At 41.2% G+C, this 18,850-nt stretch overlaps 1 protein-coding gene across 3 annotated transcripts; it reads left to right on the forward strand.

The window, feature by feature from the left end:
• The first annotated feature begins 388 nt into the window (after window positions 1–388).
• Window positions 389–15,516, forward strand: IMPA1 (inositol monophosphatase 1). 3 transcript variants are annotated; one of them, XM_038391363.2, is made up of 10 exons: window positions 448–571; window positions 2,507–2,552; window positions 3,638–3,719; window positions 4,914–5,047; window positions 5,911–6,015; window positions 6,693–6,738; window positions 6,874–6,982; window positions 7,751–7,859; window positions 11,869–12,020; window positions 13,553–15,516. In XM_038391363.2, exons 3-10 carry the CDS (start codon window positions 3,657–3,659, stop codon window positions 13,669–13,671), a joined length of 837 nt encoding a protein of 278 aa, XP_038247291.1. In that variant the 5' UTR covers window positions 448–571; window positions 2,507–2,552; window positions 3,638–3,656; the 3' UTR covers window positions 13,672–15,516. The 3 variants fall into 3 exon arrangements, with proteins under 3 accessions (XP_038247289.1, XP_043363608.1, XP_038247291.1); XM_038391361.2 differs by lacking the exon at window positions 2,507–2,552 and having other exon boundaries at window positions 389–571; XM_043507673.1 differs by lacking the exons at window positions 2,507–2,552; window positions 7,751–7,859; window positions 13,553–15,516 and having other exon boundaries at window positions 408–571.
• The last annotated feature ends 3,334 nt before the right edge of the window (window positions 15,517–18,850 follow it).

The following is an 18,850-nucleotide window of genomic DNA, read 5'->3' on the forward strand; positions in this document are numbered from 1 at the left end:
CTCAAAAGCGTAATCCACCGCAGCAGCCCCGAGGCAGGAGTGACAGCTAGCACAACGGTACCGGTGGAGGGGAGGCCCGCGGAGATGGGGAGCAGCGGCGAGGGTCCGGCGGGCCACAGGGAACAGCGAGAGCGCGCGCTGGATAAATGCCTCTGCCCCGGAATCTGCCGAGTCCCCGCGTGTCGGGCCCCCTGAAACCCGCACTGTCCGCTAGTAACCTAACGGGTAGACCTGGCCTAAGACCCCCTGGTCCTCCGTCACCGAGATCACCCCTCCCCCCGCTCCGCTCCGCTCTGCTCTGCTGCGGGCACCCGAGAACGCGGGGCGAGGGACGCGCCGCACTTGCACAGCGGGGCGGGGCGAGAGGGGAGGGACGCCGAGCGGGACTAGCCCCGCGCAGGCGCAGAGGGACGGCCGGTCAGACGAGGAGGGGGAAATCGGGCCCAAGGAAGGGAAGGTGGCGGCAGAGGACTTCCGCCCGCTCGCGCATGCGCACCAGCTCGGGGTGCTTCGGCGGGGCTCACTGCCTCACCCCCAGCACTGACAAGGAGCCGGGCACGGGCTGCGTGAGGTGAGAGACTCCCCGCCCGGGGCTACCCGGCGTCCGACTGGCGCAGGCGCCGGTGTAGCGGCACAAACGGCACCGCGGGTCCCCGGTAGCCGCCGAGCCCGGGGCGGCGCCCGGCGGGCAGAGACTCCCCCGGCCGCGCCCCGGGGTCGCGCGGGGAGGCGGCTGGGGGCGCTGGGCCCCGAGCGCAGGCGCGGCCCGGTTGGGGGGAGGAGGGGGGCTAAGCTAGCGGGGCCGTTACCGAGCGGGATAGCAACGGGCCGGCGGGGTGCGGGAGGCCGCTCGTGGGGGCGCCCCTGGGTTGTTCCGCAGCCAGCCCCAGCCGTTACTTCGCGGCTGCTCTCCGCTGGGAGTGTTGCCGCGGGGGGCTCCGGGATCCGGGGGGGCGTGCACGGAATCGGAAGGGGGCGCTGCCCGTGCGCGAGGGGCGCGCACGCCGGGATTGGGCCGGGCGCGTTACTCCAGAGCAGCTGCTCGTTCTAAGGGCCCGTTATGTGGGGTTCCCAACCTGCGTCTGGGTTTTCTTGGACACGTCATGCCCTGTGAGCCCCTCTCTGCCCGGGAAGACTTTTCAAATGAGAGGCGACGCCTGGGATTTTTGTGAGCCAACATGGCAGCGCAGACGGAGCTGTCTGTCTCCCTGCCCTGGTCGCTCCCTTCTGCTGCAGCCACGGCTGTCGGCTCCCAGCCAGCCCGGGTCCTGGGTCCCAGCCCTAGGGAGAGGGCGGCAGGAAGGTGCCGATTGACGGGCTGGTAATGTATCCTAGGTGTGCGCCAGCATCCTGCCACCATGGTAGGGAGCAACACTACCGCCACCCCCCCCCCATCTCGGGAGTAAGGCTGAAGGTATCCTCTCCTGCATCCCTCAGGCACCCCTCCCAGTATACACACCCTTCTAGCAGCCCCCAGTGCCCACTCCCAGTAGGGTTACCACCAGATCAGGTTTTACCCAAATAGTCAGGGTTTTGGCTTCTGGGTGCAATTTATGGTTAGCAGGTGCCTGATTTTTTTTACCTGAAAGTCTAGTGGGGGAAAAAAGGACCTGAAACCCTAAATGGCAACCAAATCAAAAATACGGTTACTGAGGGGCACTGGATCATAAACCTGCACCAGCCCCTGTTCAACTGGGGCTGCCTTCTACCTCCTTGAGATGGTCAGTGAAGTGATGGAGGGGAGGAACCAGCAATGGGAGTGGTGCCTTGAGGGAAGAGGTGAAGCAGAGACAGGCCTTGTGGGAAAGAGGTGGAGCAGGAGGCGGGGCCTCAGGGGTCTGGTTATCAGCAATGAGAAAGGTGGCAACCCTGCCTCCCAGTAGCACATACACCCCTTTAGTGCATCCCCCCCAATATCCCCTCCAGCTGCACCCTGTCCACCCCCCCAACCTCAGGTAGTATCCTCTTTTTGGGAACCTGAAATATAGTAACTTTATGCATTATCATCATAGATCTTTACTGGCTATATAACTTTATTTTACTTAATGCTATTCCTACTAAATCCAGTAGCCTAACATGATTATTTTTACATTTCTACAGCAATCTTTATTATAAGTGCTGTGATTTTTAACTATATTGACAGCATGCTCTAAATTCAACAGACTCTTCTGCTATGGGAAGAATACTTTGCATTGCATTGCTTTTTAGCAATATCTTTCTCGGTTTCAGGAGCAGTATTGATGGAGTTCAGTGGTGGATCCATCAGGTTAAAGCAGGTTTTCCAGAATAGCTTTTAGAGTACTAGGACTCTACTTTCTGTTTCAAATAAATAAATAAATAATCCCTAGAAATGCAAGAGGTTCCTACAGTTCACATAATCTATTGGGTCACACACTAATTTTATGTCATTAAAATTAATCTTGCCTAAAAATATTGTGTAGTACATTGTGTATTACACTGCTTGTGCAAACTTACCTAAATTATTATATTGATTGTGTGTTTTCAGACTGGTTCAGAATGTCTTGAGGATATACAGGCAACTGTGTACTAAAGTAATTGCAATATTTTGTACATTTTTCTTTGTGGAATTAACCATTTTTGAGGGGTCTGACTGTGGAATGCATCTCCAAAATAGGACAGTTACTTATTTTGCTCTCTGGTTTTAAAATGTCTGAAGCAATTTAACCCAAATTTGGTTTAAAAATAGTTAGAAATATGTCAGTTTTTCATCCAAAGCAAATTATAGTGAAAATTCTAATAACTTTACACGTGGTTAGTACTCCCATCTGAGTTGCTGACTGCCTACCCTATGTAAAGTTAAGCACACATATGTGTCTTTCCAGTTTCAGGGTCTATGCTTATTAGTGTCTTGGATTTAATCTTGCCTGCTTGTTTTTAAAAGTATAGAAAACTAATAATAATGATCTAAACTTCAAATTACCCAACAATGCATGAACAAAGTGAAGCTTTAGTGTTTTCATGAATTAACTCCTGTACTGTGAAGAAAAGGCAAGCTTTCATTATCTAGCATCTTTGTATGAGCATAAATTCCAGCAGAGAGGGGATGATGAAGTCAGAAACAGGGAAAGTAGTGGGCTGTTGGTCAACAATTTTTGAGGACTTTTAAAAAAATTCTATATACAGTAAAAGTTTTATTTGGCATGTTGAGGGAATGGGGGGTGCTGGTTAGTTAAAAATTCTGGTTAACTAAGAGTTATACTTACCAATGGAGGGAGGGAGTTGGGGTGCGGGAGGGGGTTCAGAGTCCCAGATCCGGGCAGTGCTCACCTTGGGCATCTCCCTGCAAGTGGCGTCATGCCCCTAGGCGGTGGCGCGACCGGGTAGCTCTGTGCGCTGCCTCTGCCCACAGGCGCCACCCCCACAGCTCTCACTGGCTACAGTTCCCGGCCAGTGGGAGCTGCGGAGCCAGCTCGCAGGGTGGGGCAGCACACGGAGCTCCCGTGGCCATTCCTCTGCCTAGGTGCAGCAGGGACAACCGGACACCTGACAACCCCATTGAAGATTTGTATTGGGAGATAGCAGAAATGCCAGTTTCTAGAGTTTTCTTGTTGGGAAAGTGCCAGATTATGCAGCTTTTACTGTATTAAGAATTTATGTTAACAAATCTACCCAATAGGTACTGTACCTAGGATAAAATGGCTGATCCTTGGCAACAATGCATGGATTATGCAGTTACTTTAGCAAGAAAGGCTGGAGAGGTATGTAAACTTACTTATAAATTACTGTCTAGAGAAACTCATGTATGTCTTTTAGGGGAATTTTACTTTAAGTTTGCTCAGATATTCCACCTCTATATTTTGTCAAAAAACCCCATAAATTAGCATAATTTTCTAAAGCAAAATGGCATTAAGTTCAAAATAGGAAACTATCCTGTTCTTGAGTAGGCTGATTTAGGAAAAAAATCTTTGCAACTCCTCAGGTTGATACTTAGCAATGATTTGTGGTTTATTTGTTGCACAAACACTTTTGGTACTTTAAATTTGGTTAAAAGTGTTTCCCTTTAAGTTCCCTTGCTGCTGTAGCATCTCATTTGTCCCTCATACCACTGTCTTTCTGTCTGAACAGTTTTGTACTGTACTTCAGTGTGCATGGCTACTGGCAGCATTTTCTCTGAGTGCCTTTTCCACAGTCCTATGTCTCTTCTCATGGGAAGCCTGCTTCTACTATGGTGCCTCTCTATCCCTTGGGCAGTCAATTTGCCTTCTCCTTCCCTCCTCCCTCTTTCATTGAGGCTCTCTGCCTTGCCAGGCAATAGCTCCTGCTCCCTCACTATAGGTGGTTTTTCCCTCTGGCTGTGGTCTAACGTGGCAGGAGAGCAAGAAAAAGAGCTAGCAGATCTCTGAGGAGCCATGGGGTAGGTTGGATGGGCAGGTCTCCACTTCCTGCCTCTGCTTCTATACAGTAGCCTCTTATTGTGCTTGCAGGTAAGGTGAGGGCATATACCAGCCACACAGTTTTCAGAAGCACGGTAAATATTGAATTCCCTTCAACTGCTTCAGTAAGCATTCCCTCAAACAAAGGTTCATCTCATTTCACTAGAAGTCCTCAATAGGATTTTCTTGGCTGGGAGGCAGAGATTCAGTCGTGTATGGCCTGCTTGGAAATAATTTACCTAGATGCAGCGTTCAGTATTTTATTACAGCTTTGAAGCATTGTTAATGCTAAAATATTGTAAGAGTAAGAAATTTTAAAGCAGCTCCTAACAAAACGGAGCTGACCGATGTTCCATCCTTAAATGAGATTACTTGCAGTACAAAAAATTAAGCACATGTGTAAATTAGGATCAGATTATTACAGTCAGAAAAGAATAATGATGGGTTGAACTTTCCTGGAAGCCAGAATAATTAGTATTTTCCTGAAGTTTCGTATAAACAAAATAATATTCTTTACAGGTAATCCGGGAAGCATTGAAAGAGGAAATATCCATTATGATTAAAAGCTCACCAGTAGATCTAGTGACAGTCACTGATCAAAAAGTGGAAAAAATGATTATTTCTTCTATAAAAGAAAAATATCCTTCTCACAGGTACAACTTCTATTGATATTTTAATTGCTAATGGTGGCTGAAGAGATAAAGTATGGAGTCTCTCTGTTTTTTTTCTCAAGAAAATTTAATATGAGATTGCCGGGAAGTTAAGGAAGAACTCCATAACTTCAGATGTTAAATATTTAAATGGCTCTTACTGTGAAGTCTGTCAAAGTATTTCTGATTTTCTACTTGTACCTGACAGTGTGTAGTCATAGTACACTTTGGCACAGGAAAAGGCCTTCTGGTCGTACATGACCAAGAATTGTACATATTCTCTAAAGAGTTTTTAATTATATTCCTCAACCTTCCCAGTTCTTCAGAAATAAATGGTTTCTTGAATGGGAATTTCATGTATTTTGCTTAATTGATGTTCCTCCCCAATGCAGCCCCCCAGTTAACTTATTGCTTATGTTTAGTACAGTTTACATAAAACAATTTTGCCAAAATTTCCTGTTGTCCTCTCGTTTCTTACATCCTTTTATGGTACTATGACCTCATGACACTGAATATATGGAAAAATGGTAAAACAGACTGCTCTAATAAGAGAAACTTCAATCTTGTGTTCAGAGTAATGCTAAATTTTTTAAATTAATATTAAAGGATAGTAAAAATGTTTCTGTCTCTAATATTGTGCCTCCTTATCTCTAGTACTACAAATATCACTCCTCAACAGGTAGTTCTCCAGCTTGCTAGGATACCAACTGCAATTTAACTGTTTTCAGTTAAATTTCACATTAATTGCTGTTTAATTTTCAGGTTACATCTGGTTTTCTTTGCTGTGGGTGATTTTTATCAGTCTTAAAAGTTAAATTCTAGCCTCTTAACCTATTCGTGTTTTAAATATATTTTGGCTACTCTAGTTTCATTGGAGAAGAATCTGTTGCAGCTGGAGAAGGCAGTATTTTAACAGATAATCCCACATGGATTATTGACCCTATTGATGGAACTACTAATTTTGTACACAGGTATATCTTTGTTTTTGATTACTACTTAAATTGGGCAACATTTAGACTAGAATTTTTTTGCTGTTTCTCTGGAACCATTCAAATAATCATGTTTAATGGTGTTTGCAATTGTGTTCATTGCATCTCATTATAGATCTTGGGTTTCTTGTATTTGATTAGAAACAGATAGGCAAGTATTACAAGAACTTCTGCAAGTACTATAATGCTCTCAAATAGAATGCTTTCCAGCTGTAACCAACAGCTGACATGCCTTGAGAGACTAACATTATGTAGTATAATTAGTACAGAGTTAGAAGAAAACACCCATTTTGCTGCAAATATCAACCAGAAAGTTCAAAAGCAAAAGATGCAGTATTAACAAATAAACCCTTTATAATTACAGTTGGCATTGCTGAGCCTGTTTGATGGTGAAGGGTAGTAGCTGAAAACAAAGCTGATATATACAGAACTATCACAGAAAGCATGAATCATAGAATATCAGGGTTGGAAGGGACCTCAGGAGGTCATCTAGTCCAACCCAGAAAGTTCCAGAAGAGCACCCTTGATAGCTTATACCTTCCATATTTCCTCTGTTGTTACACAGCTGGAATACAACTAGGACTTAAAAAAAGTTTAGTAACAAAAGAAACATAATACCTCAATTATAAGTTAGTAAAATATTTTGTTTTGTGTTAAAGGTTTCCATTTGTGGCAGTTTCAATTGGCTTTGTTGTCAACAAAAAGGTATATTTATTTTATTACTTAATATCCAACAGAGAAATACAATCAAATTCATAACATATTATTAACCACCACTCTCTTTATGTAAAAAATAAAGCATTTCCTCACTAATGCAAAAGAAACATTTATTTTTTGCAGATTGAATTTGGAGTTGTATACAGTTGTGTGGAAAACAAAATGTACACTGGCAGGAAAGGAAAAGGTGCATTTTGCAATGGTCAGAAGCTTCGAGTATCAGGACAAGAAGGTGAGTTGTACTGAGTAGCTTATTTTGGGAAGGGGAATGAGGATGGAAATTCTTACATTTATTTTTTCCAAAATATAATTATTAGAAATCAGTGATGCATAATGTATCCTTTTCTCATAGCTATTCCTCACTCACATCCCTGCATAAACGTACACTTATTTGTCCATAGAGTGTAAGCCCTTTGAAAAGGCTCCCATATTTTGTTTTCTTTGAAGCACGTAACATGCTTGTGAATGTTATAAAATAAAATTAAGAAATTTGGGAGTTTTATCGCCTATATTTGTTAAACTGGTCTATTTAGAAACAGTGACAAATCTACCAAAAAATTAGTTTTATTTCAGCCATGAACCTGCAAAACACTTAAGTGTAGGCCTAACTTTATTTGTACCACTGTTCACCTGTCTCTCAACTTACATGAAGTTAAGTCCATATTTAAATACTTGGCTGCATCAAGACCTTAACGATTTGAAAAATGTTCCGATTCTTACTAAGAATCGCAGTCCGCGATATAAGTAAACCCTAGTGAACACATGCACAAAGTGAGACTGGACAGTGCTTTTTTTTTTTTGCTAAGTTTTTCTTCCTGTTAGTATCTAGCCAAAAATAGTTAATTCTGTGCTATATTGAATATAAAGTGAACATGTGAGATGAATGTTTATTACAATGAGCAATCAATGAAAGTGCATGATATACTCAAATGCTTAAATATTGTCCTTATGTAAGTCAAGCAGTTGGGGGAAAAAAAATTGTCACTTTTTCCTTTCCCAGATATTACAAAATCACTTTTAGTAACAGAAATGGGATCTAACTGTGAACCAGAGACTTTAAAGCTAGTGCTTTCTAACATGGAAAGGCTTCTCAGTATTCCTGTTCATGGGTAAGGTATTTTTTAATTTGTTCTTCGTCCTCTGCTTGAAGCTTGCACCAAACGTGATTTTTAGGAAGGAAAATGGCAGTCAAACTCAGCTTTCTTTGCTGTAATTTAAAAGAAAAAGGGGGAGGAGGTGATACCTTGATTTAAATTTTGTCTTGTGGCTTTTACCAAGAAACTGTACATAAGAGACAAGATTTATGCTTAGATTTAGGCATAGACGTAGTCTGACTTCTATATTTGGAGGAGAGAAGCAGCTCCAGTCAGGTCAGTGGGGTCATGCGTGGGCAGGGAGCCGTTTCAGATTGGGAGGTGGGGTGGGGGCGGCAACTTTAGCCGTGATTCGAGGGGCTACTTAGGCACCTGAAAACTCTAGCTTTTTGCAGATAGCTACTTAGAAATTAGCTGACAGGAACACTATATATAACTCCTGTATAAAGAAAGAAAATTAAATAAAGGGACACTAGTTAGGTTTAAAATTTTAATGTATATTCTTACTTTGTTACTACTCTTGAATACAGCAGTTGACACAATTGTAGAAAAATCTAGATTATTTTCTATCATTTAGACTACTTACTTTTTTGCAGTTCACCAAGCTTGGATAATTTAACTTTTGGAAACACTCTACTAGTGCAAGGCCCTGTGAGTTTATACTGCGCCTGCCTGGGGTTCTAGATGTGTTACCTTAATACAAATACTAATAGACTAGAAACTGACTTTTTAAACAGGAGTGAAACTGACACTTTCAAATTTTCACTTCAGTTTAATGTCTACTTAATTTCCAGACGCTCTTAATCACAACACTACAGTGATTGAGTAACAGTTCTCGCGGGAGAATATTTAAAACCAAACACTGAGAAAATTCCATATTTTAAAGCTGAGAAAAAAACCAGAGCCTTGTTTATAATTTAGAAACTGGTTTTTTTTCTCAGCTTTAAAATATGGAATTTTCTCAAAGTACCATTCTGTATTTGGACACTGTGTCTCAGTTACCATTGCTGTAAAATGGAAACAACCATACTAATCCACCTGTCGTATGGAATTAAAAGTATTTGATTGATATCTGTGGAACAGGAACTGGGCCTTCTTAATGGTTTGTATAATGCCTAGCACAGTGGGGAACTCCTACTGATTTATGGTCTTTGGGTGCTACTGTAACATTAGTCATCTTTTGAGGTGCCTACTGGTGGTAGCTGAAGGGGACTTGCATGGTGGGGGGGTTGTCGGTGGAGTACAGGTCGATCTCTGGGTTGGCCAGAAGCACAGCTTTCATCCCCCATGAGCTCAGCACCAATAGCAGAATTTGCAGCACAACATGGACACATACCTGTCCTTGAAGCTGCAACCACTAGTGGACATGACCGCTTTGGACCAGAAGGATCTGTCCCTGGCCTCTTCCTGTGGAGAGGAGAGGTTGCTCCCTGCTTCTCTGAGGGCAAACTGGCCCCAAGACCCACTTAGCTGCTCCTAGGCCCCCAGCCTTCTGCAGCTCCCCCTCCCTCAGAATCCTTGCAGTAGGAACTGTTCCCTCTCAGCTGCTCCTCCATTAGGATACAGCCCTATGCTCTCCCCACTCTCTTCCAACCCCGCAGGTTCCAACACCCTCACCGCTGGGGGCTCTGTGCTTTCCCTCTCCTCCCCTCTGCCACCACTGGGGACCCTGTGCTCTCCCCGACCCATCTCCACCATGGGGTGTGCTATGCTCTCCCTCCCTCCCCACTGGAGACCCTGTGCTCCCCCTCCTTGCCTGCCCCACCCCCAGAGGCCTGCTCACTGCCCCACTATTATCTGTTTGGAGGATTGTCACTCCATATAGTCTCAGCTGCTGATTGGTGGAGCGGGACGGGATGGGTGAGCTAGTGCAGCAGAGAAGGAAACTGACGGGTGAATCGCCGGCTCCTGGAGGAAGGGACCCTCACTGCACAGTGCTGCAGCGAAGAGCTCTTCCTGGGCCTGGGGTGTGCACCACGAGCAGACCTCTGGTACAAAATTCAGGGGCAAGTAGGTGGCCCTGTGTGTAGGAGGGCAAATTCTGCACCTGCCTGATGCTTGCAGTTTTGGGGGGCAGCGCCCCTCCCCTTCTCCCCAAAGTATGCCCATGGAGAGAGGTACTAAACTTTGTAATCTCGGCTCTTCTTACAGATCCTCATGGCTTTATTTAAACCCAAGGCCTTGAATGAAAAAAACATGAATTTACCTTGGAAAACCTGCTTAACTGATTATTGTTTAGAAAGTAGGATATATAGTACAATCCATGCCACTCAAAACAGCAGATTTTTAAAACAGTAGATTTAAAAACTTTGGTATATACTTTGAACTAAACGTTACTTTTTAGACCAGAGAAACTATCGTTTTATACTGGGTTCTAAAAACTAAGTCTTCTATTTTTTTTTTCTGAAATCATGTTTTATACCTTCTGGTACAGAGGCGTTTGAAAAAGTCATGTGAAATTATAGAAACTAAATACAAAGAAGATCTATGTGGTTATCTAGGTTCCCCTTCTCTGATGTAACTAAGGAGAAAAATCAGGAGGTAAACTAACTGTTATGTAGAGCTTTTCAGAATTTTTTTTTCCTGCAGACAAAAAAAATTCAGCCATGAACTGTGTGTTTTGGTTTTTGGCCAACAAATTTTTCCACAAAAATTCAATTTTCCACAGTCACTTTTTTTTATCATAAACAGTTTCAATGGATACTTTTTGACCCGCCTTACTTATATGTATCTGGCTTAAAGGGTCCAGTCATGCACAGGGCCATAACCCGGGTGGGGCAAGCAGGGCAGCTGCCCAGGGCACAGAGCAGCGGAGGCAGAAAAATGATGATGAAAAACATTAGGGGCGCAAATATGCTTGCTCGCCCAAGGTGCTAAAATGCCTAGTTACAGTCCTGGTCATGTAACTTTTATTCATACAAGTACTCTGAGTTTAGTGGGAATACTTACATGAATAAGGATTGCAGGATTGGGCCCTGAGTACAAGCCTGGAAATATCCTTTCTTCCAGGATTCTTAGGCTCCTTTCTGATTCCTTGAGCACATATGCCATTCATACTTCCACAAAGATTTTTGATATCATGAAACAAGGTACTTCTCTGTCTACACTTGAATACAGATTTAAAGTTTTCTGTGAAATCAAGAGTTAAACTACCTTTGCTCAGAGTACAGTAGTATTGTCTCTTCAATTCTGAATCTTCACTTTGAAGTTCTAAGCTGCCAGCTATATGCTGTTTGTAAATCAAGGGTCACAGATGATTAAACTGGCTCTTGCCTTGGCTTGAGTGCCACCCTGCTTTATATAACAATTCAATCTAGATTTTATTGGTAACTGTCTGGTATATGAAAATATGTAATATCTGACAAGTTCACTAAAAGGTAATTGTACAACTTGTTCAGGGGCAATAATGTTGATGAGTACTGTGAATATGAAACAGAAAAGAATATTGAAAATGTCCTCTTTATAGCTGATTTATACTGCATAATTATTTGTTTTATGTGAGAATTGCATTTGCATTTTTGCAAAAGCAAGAAAGCTGCTTGTTTACTCAGTTGTGAATTGAAATGCTAAGTAACTTTTCCAATCAGACAACGATTTAAATTGCATACTAATTAGCACTCACAAAGCAAAGTGGACTGTCCATTATTTCAAAGGTGAATATTTTTAATAATGTTTATCTTGGGTTATTTAAACACACCTCATGCTTTCACCTTGAAAACAATTTTGAAAGTGATTTCCTTTAAATTCACTATATTACTTAATTACTCTCTTTTTAACACTAGTCAACTGAAATCTGGGAATGAATGCATGCACACTTGTTTGCAATTAGGATAGAAAGTAAGCAGGAGAAGACAGAGGAATGAATATATACTGGCTTATTTCTCACAGTAATATGCTTTCACATTAGCCTTAGTTTCCTTCTTTGCTTCATTCATGCTATCCAGTATACACTGTCTAGTTAGTTTTAATATTTTGATGTTCCTGTAAACTACTCTCAATTAACTAATCTCTGTATCTGTTTTAGGATTAGAGCTGTTGGTACAGCAGCTGTAAACATGTGCCTTGTAGCAACTGGTGGAGCCGATGCATATTATGAGATGGGCATTCATTGCTGGGATATGGCAGGAGCTGGAATTATCATTACTGAAGCTGGTGGAGTGCTGCTGGATGTATCAGGTAAATGAAGGGAACCTTCAGGAAATTGTATTGTGTTTGTTTTTTTTTGTTTTGTGTTTTTTTTTTTATGTGGATACTTTCAAAACTGAGCTATGTATGAGCTATGGAGAACATTGGAGTGTATGGAGTGTTCTCTTGCTCTTCTTTTTTTGTCAACCACCTGGCAAACCAAAATGAGGACCCATATCAATAAGATTTTCAGTCATCCTGTCATCTGGGTGGTTCTTACTCTATTAAACAGTGTTTCCATCAAATTAACGCAGAGGAATAGTTGTCACTTGTTTTATCCTTTAGTTCACTTAGCAGAAGTTCTTGCTCACTAGCATTGAGTCTCTAGCAGTAGTATAGTTCTGTTAGGATATCATAGAATATTAGGATTGGAAGAGACCTCAGGAGGTCATCTAGTCCAATCCCCTGCTCAAAGCAGGACCAGCTGCAACTAAATCATCCCAGCCAGGGCTTGTCAAGCCGGGCCTTAAAAGCATAAAAAGATATAAAAGTAAATGATCAGTCTGAATTGTACTCTCAGGTATGAATGTTAGGTACTAGCTGAATTCAATGAGACTTGTGCATGCTTATCCAGGGGAAAAATTTGATCTGAACTAATTACATTGGCTAAATACTTATACTAGCACAGAAAAATTTTAACTTTTTTATTCTGCCAAAGTGAAATGGTGCTATACATTCAACCACAGAGACAGTAAAATCCTTCCATGTTTGTGTAAGCAATGGCAATAAAAGGCTTCAAAGAAAGTGGAGAACATCTAGACCCATACAAAGGGATAGTAGAGCTCCCACCCACCTCCATGGTCATGGTGGTCCCCATTTCTGATGGCCATTCCCTGTGCAGTGCAAGGCTCAAGTTCTAGTTTTGCCTCAATGATAGTCAAATTAAGGGCCTGTAGGATTTACATCAGCCATAAGGCTGAAATAGCCCCAGTGAAACATCTCTTCAGCCACTGTGTGGGTTGCATGGAGGATGTCTTCCTAACCTCCTTCAGCACACAGCTCTGCTATTCTGTCTTTATGCTGGGCTGAAGATTTGCCCTGAAGAGGATGGGGATGAGGTCATGCTATGTCTCTTTTTAACTCTTTTCCATGATTCATTTCTCGCCAAATCCTTTACTGTTCCTCCAAACTAAAAATCAAATATAGGTGGTTTCTGAGTGAAACGTGTTAAATGTCTGCTGCTTCCCTTATGCAACCACACATTTCTAGTATTGTTAGGGTGTGCTCGGTATAAACCAAGTAGAGTTAGGGCCCCATCCCCTTTGGCAGCATTTCCCAAGGTAGGTAGCATGAAGAATTTGGTTGCTATATACATGAATGAGCCACTGGATTGTATTTTACATAGTTGAGAATTTGATTTTACACACTGTAATATATTAATTTTTTTTTAGATTTGGTTTTGTTAATACACTTTCTGCTAGACTAGGTTTTGAATTTTGACAGTTGATCTTAATGCTAATTTTTGTCAAGATTAAAATTCATCTAAGACTACAAGCCAGTTATGTTGTTGACTTTGTTTTTAGGAGGACCATTTGATTTGATGTCACGAAGAATAATTGCTGCAAGTAGTCGAGCCATAGGAGAGAGAATAGCCAAAGAGCTTCAGATAATCCCCCTACAAAGGGATGATGCAACAAATTGAATACCACAACTACACTTAAGTGTAGTAATACTAAGTTTGTCAAGAGTTGTCACGTATTCTGTGAATTTAGAAAATAACTTCCCACATAAGGTCACATGTTGCATTTAAATGGGTAGTAATATACCTTTACTGAATGTATCTTACTACAAATTGGTTTCTAAATAGGGTTTTGAAACCAGATCCATTTGAAACTGTTATAGAACTGGTTCTAACAAACAGTTTGTGTAAATAAAACATCAGTTTTGCTGTAAATTTTATTTTCTATATAGTATTATAGCTGCTTAAAGGAGTTCACGATAAAAAGGACCAAATCCCATAAAAGGAATATTTACAATTTATATAACACACTGGAAGACAGGAGAACAATTAATGCTCTAAATCATGTTACAAAGAGAAAGTTTAATGCTCCTGGTTCTAGTTTTCTCATGATTTCCCCCAATGTAATCAAGGTTGATTGTTGCTTATTAGATTTTCATATGAAGCCTCTAAATTCTTACAGTGCTATCAGTCTGTCCAGAATTTCTCACCGGAGAAGGAAATGTAGAAGTAGATCACATGATCCCAGACCTCACTTTGGAGGTAGTCGCATTTAGTTTTTGGCACACTTCATGGCACTTGTATGTTATCACTGTGGAAGAGTGATTCAACAATGATTTCAGTTGCTATTGCAGGGAATGTTTAGAGAAATACCTGGAGAAAAGTAGACACTTATTTTTTAGATTTGTTTGCCAATTACTTCTATAGAAATAACTGACCACTGTTCCTAAAAAATAGGATGTAATGTGGAAGAAGAAAGCTCGGTACACACCTCCTGTCATGTCTTCAGGCAAAAATCTGAGAAATGAAATGGGCTTTATTCTAATAATTAAAAGCAAGACCATAAGCTAAATGGCTCCATTGGTTTCAGTTGATGCTGCCTCTTGCATATTCTCTACTTGATGTGTGTGTATAGCTCCCATTAACTGTTTAGAGGACTTACTCATACATTTCCAGGCGAGAATCTGCCTCAAAGTCTAAAGACTATTTGAAATTCAAAAAATTCTCATTAACTTGGAAAGCAATTCCTACCCCCCACTCTTCCAAAATTACAGTATTTTAAATCTTAATGGTAATTTTTCCAATTTCAAAGCCTTAGGGTTAGTTGTCCTTTGCAGTCTGAGTTATTTTTAAAATTGTTGATATCAGTGGATACATCGAACAGTTACTGTACATTTTAGAGTAAAATTTAGTCAATTTGGGGACTGATTAATAACTAGGGCCAAAAATTTCAGAAGTATCCACTAATTTTGAATGTCTAATTGAGACACCCCAAGTTATGATCACTTTTGAAAATATGTGGTTCTTATTAATTTTTTAGTGTGGAAAAAGGTGTTTTGTATCTTAAAATACAAGCACCTGCAGGTCTCTTGATAAAATTCCTTGGCACTTGCACCAGCTATGTTACGTTGGTTTTACAGAAATGTTTAATTAGAAACTCCAGTTCCATGCCACTTTAAACAATTAGCCCTAGTGAAATAAAGAATTGCATGATAATTCAGGGGCTAATGACTAGGAGAAGGAACTCAGAGTTTCATTTCTTGGGGGTCCTGTAGAAAAAAAATAATCTTTAAACTTCAGCACAGCTTAATTGTTTTTAAATCTAAGATATGAATGTGGTGTCTTAGCAGGTCTGGCCAATATATTATCTCTATGGCTTTTTGTGAGAAATTTGGGTTTGAGTGTGAAATATGAACTGTGCAGAAGTTCTGATGTTAAACTGATTTGTTTTGTAAAATGGAAATGTATAAAAATAGTACTTGATGTGAGATGTTTGCAATAATAAAAGAAAAAAAGATTGCTTTATTAGTGGATTGTCTGAAAAGTTTCTGAACATATTTGCTTTGTTTAGATATTTTCATTCTGTCTTTCAAAATGTCAAAGGTGTTTAGACCATATTACAGACAAAATAGTTGCTGGCCAATTTTGTTTAATATTAAAACTGTTTTTAATTATTAAAACATAGAAAGGAGTCAAACTAGAAAATTTCGTATTCTGAAAAAAATGGAGTCCTTGTGGCACCTTAGAGACTAACAAATGTATTTAGGCATAAGTTGGGCGTAAGCTTTTGTGGGCTGTTACCCAGTTCATCAGATGAAGTGGGTTTTAGCCCACGAAAGCTTATGCCCAAATACATTTGTTAGTCTCCAAGGTGCCACAAGGACTCCTCATTGTTTTTGCTGATACACACTAACACTGCTACCCCTCTGAAATTTGTATTCTGATTATACCTTTAAAACTTAAATGGCCTAGTTTGTCTGTGAGTGAATGAGAAAGAGAGGTCTGCCTATTTAATAATCTATCACATATTTACAAGAGTTAGCAACTGCCTCCTTGCAACTACCAGATTTGTGGCTCCATTTCCTCACTCTTAGTTAGAAGGAATACCCTTCTCTTCCCTCACTCCCTGTCCAAATGTCCCAGTTGCAGCCACAGACTTTCAGTTAGGACTGCATGACTACCCCTTCATGCGAATATTAACATCTTACCATGGGTGGATTCCTACACAGTTGATCAGTTAAGCATAATACCAATTAAAATCATTTTGACTGAAATAAGAAGCTTAAAGATGTACAGCCCATGCTTTTTTATTGGGTAACAATTTCACTGGAAAACAGTAAGGCAAGTGAAGCATCCCTTACACTAGAGTTTCCCATACCAAATGTGATCCTGGATGGGGAACAAGTCTTCCTCTCTCACAGCTGGGCAGGAGGAAGGGAAAATCAAAATAAAACAGCAACACTGAGGTGTAGGAGCAAATCGTTTTTTATGAGACTGGATGAGGTAGTTTTTATTTGAATATTCCTGGTTGTCTGGCTCAATGAGAGCCATTCTTCTCTAATGTGACTATGCAGAGGAAGTTACTTCAGAAGATGAAGTGCTGCCTGCTGGAGGTGGAGAGTATAGAGCTATTTACAAATTCCCTGTGTTAAATAGCCCACTTCCCTATTTTCCCTTGGATGGTAGGCTGGTGCTATTCAACCAGTCTGTTGTTTTGTGACCTCAGAGGTGATGAACATTTTTTCTGGATTGGGTCATAAAATGACTTGCCCCTGAAGAAGAAAAAAGGAAAATCTTTAAAATATTTTTCTAGCTCATGCTCTTTGTATACAGTATTTGAGTAATGTAGTCTCTAAGGTGCCACAAGTACTCCTTTTCTTTTTGTGAATACAGACTAACACGGCTGCTACTCTGAAACCTGTCAAATACTGAGTGTTTCAATGTGCCTGCCTGAACACTAGATGGCAGCTGAACCTAGAAAATACACTGTAGTCATAGAATAGAATATAAGGGTTGGAAGGGACCTCAGGAGGTCATCTAGTCCAACCCCCTGCTCAAAGCAGGACCAATCCCCAATTTTTGCCCCAGATCCCAAATGGCCCCCTGAAGGATTGAACTCACAACCCTGGGTTTAGCAGGCCAATGCTCAAACCACTGAGCTATCCCTCTGAAAGAGCAGTTTTTCTTATTTCTGCTCTTCTTAAAGTGGTGGTGGATAGAAATAAGAGCATTTCTGAATCTGGACCTGAAGAGCTTTGTGGAGCTCAAAAGCTTGTCCGTTTTGCTAACAGACAGTCCAATAAAAAATTACTTCACCCACCTTATCTTTCTCATGATAGTTACTCAAAATACCTGGAAATCAAATAAGTGAGGATTTGGACCATGTGTGTTGTTGAAGAATATGGAAAAACAATTCTCTTTCAATACTAGCATAACACACACATCCCCCCGTCTGTTTTAAAAAGTACATTTATTGATATATTGAAAGATTGACTTTTTTGCAAGTAATCAACTCAATCTTGAAATAAGAAACACCTTTGATCTACATTGCATGAGGCTCGTTCACTTGGAGATCTACCAATGTGATATATGCCATCATGTGCCAGCAATGCCCCTCTGCCATGTACATTGGTCAAACTGGACAGTCTCTATGTAAAAGAATAAATGGACACAAATCAAACTTCAAGAATTATAACCTTCAAAAACCAGTTGGAGAACACTTCAATCTCTCCGGTCACACAATTACAAACCTAAAAGTGGCAATACTTCAACAAAAAAACTTCAAAAACAGACTTCAACGAGAGACTGCTGAATTGGAATTAATATGCAAACTGATACAATTAACTTAGGCTTGAATAGAGACTGGGAGTGGATGGGTCATTACACAAAGTAAAACTATTTCCCCATGTTTATCCTCCCCACTGTTCCTCAGACATTCTTGTCAACTGCTGGAAATGGCCCACCTTGATTATCACTACAAAAGGTCCCTACCTCCCCCTGCTCTCCTGCTGGTAATAGCTCATCTTAAGTGATCACTCTGGTTACAGTGTGTACGGTAACACCCATTGTTTCATGTTCTCTATGTATATAAATCTCCACACTGTTTTTTCCACTGAATGCATCCAACGAAGTGAGCTGTAGCTCACAAAAGCTTATGCTCAAATAAATTTGTTAGTCTCTAAGGTGCCACAAGAACTCCTTTACTGTATGTACATAATCTCGGGACATAGATCTAGTAACACAATACAGATATAAATGATCAGAACTCAATTCATTATGTCCCAGGTGGAGATGTACCTGCTAAGTTGCCCAAAGATCAATAGAGAGCATCAAACTCGAGAAATATTTAGCCAAAAATATGCTGTAATGAGTTAACACTAGTTCCTACTCTCCTTGTCTGTGCCCTTTCATGTACCCTGCTTCTCGCTGGGCTGTCCCAGGACTATGTCTTCAGGGTTAGTTCTCTTACTAAGTAGCAACTGAGCAATTTTACTCCCCCCCTCCCCCATAGTTCACTCTGAAGTTCAAGCCTCTGCAACTTGTAAAAATTTCTCTGTGGCTATTTGAGAGCTATGAGGGAGGAGAGGTGGGCTGGGGATTGTGGACTTAAGACCCCTTGGGCTCAATTGGCCATGGTGTCTGTGTCTGAGTGAAGAAAGGGGCACAGGGTGCTAGTTTCAGAATAGCATCCGTGTTAGTCTGTATTCGCAAAAAGAAAAGGAGTACTTGTGGCACCTTAGAGACTAACAAATTTATTTGAGCATAAGCTTTCGTGAGCTACAGCTCACTTCATCGGATGCATTCGGTGGCTCCCTGATCCTGCACTGCCCAGCCTTGCTTGAGTTAGAACTGCTCAAGAGCT

Source organism: Dermochelys coriacea, chromosome 2, assembly GCF_009764565.3.
Source record: "Dermochelys coriacea isolate rDerCor1 chromosome 2, rDerCor1.pri.v4, whole genome shotgun sequence".
In the NCBI taxonomy this organism is placed as follows: domain Eukaryota; kingdom Metazoa; phylum Chordata; order Testudines; family Dermochelyidae; genus Dermochelys; species Dermochelys coriacea.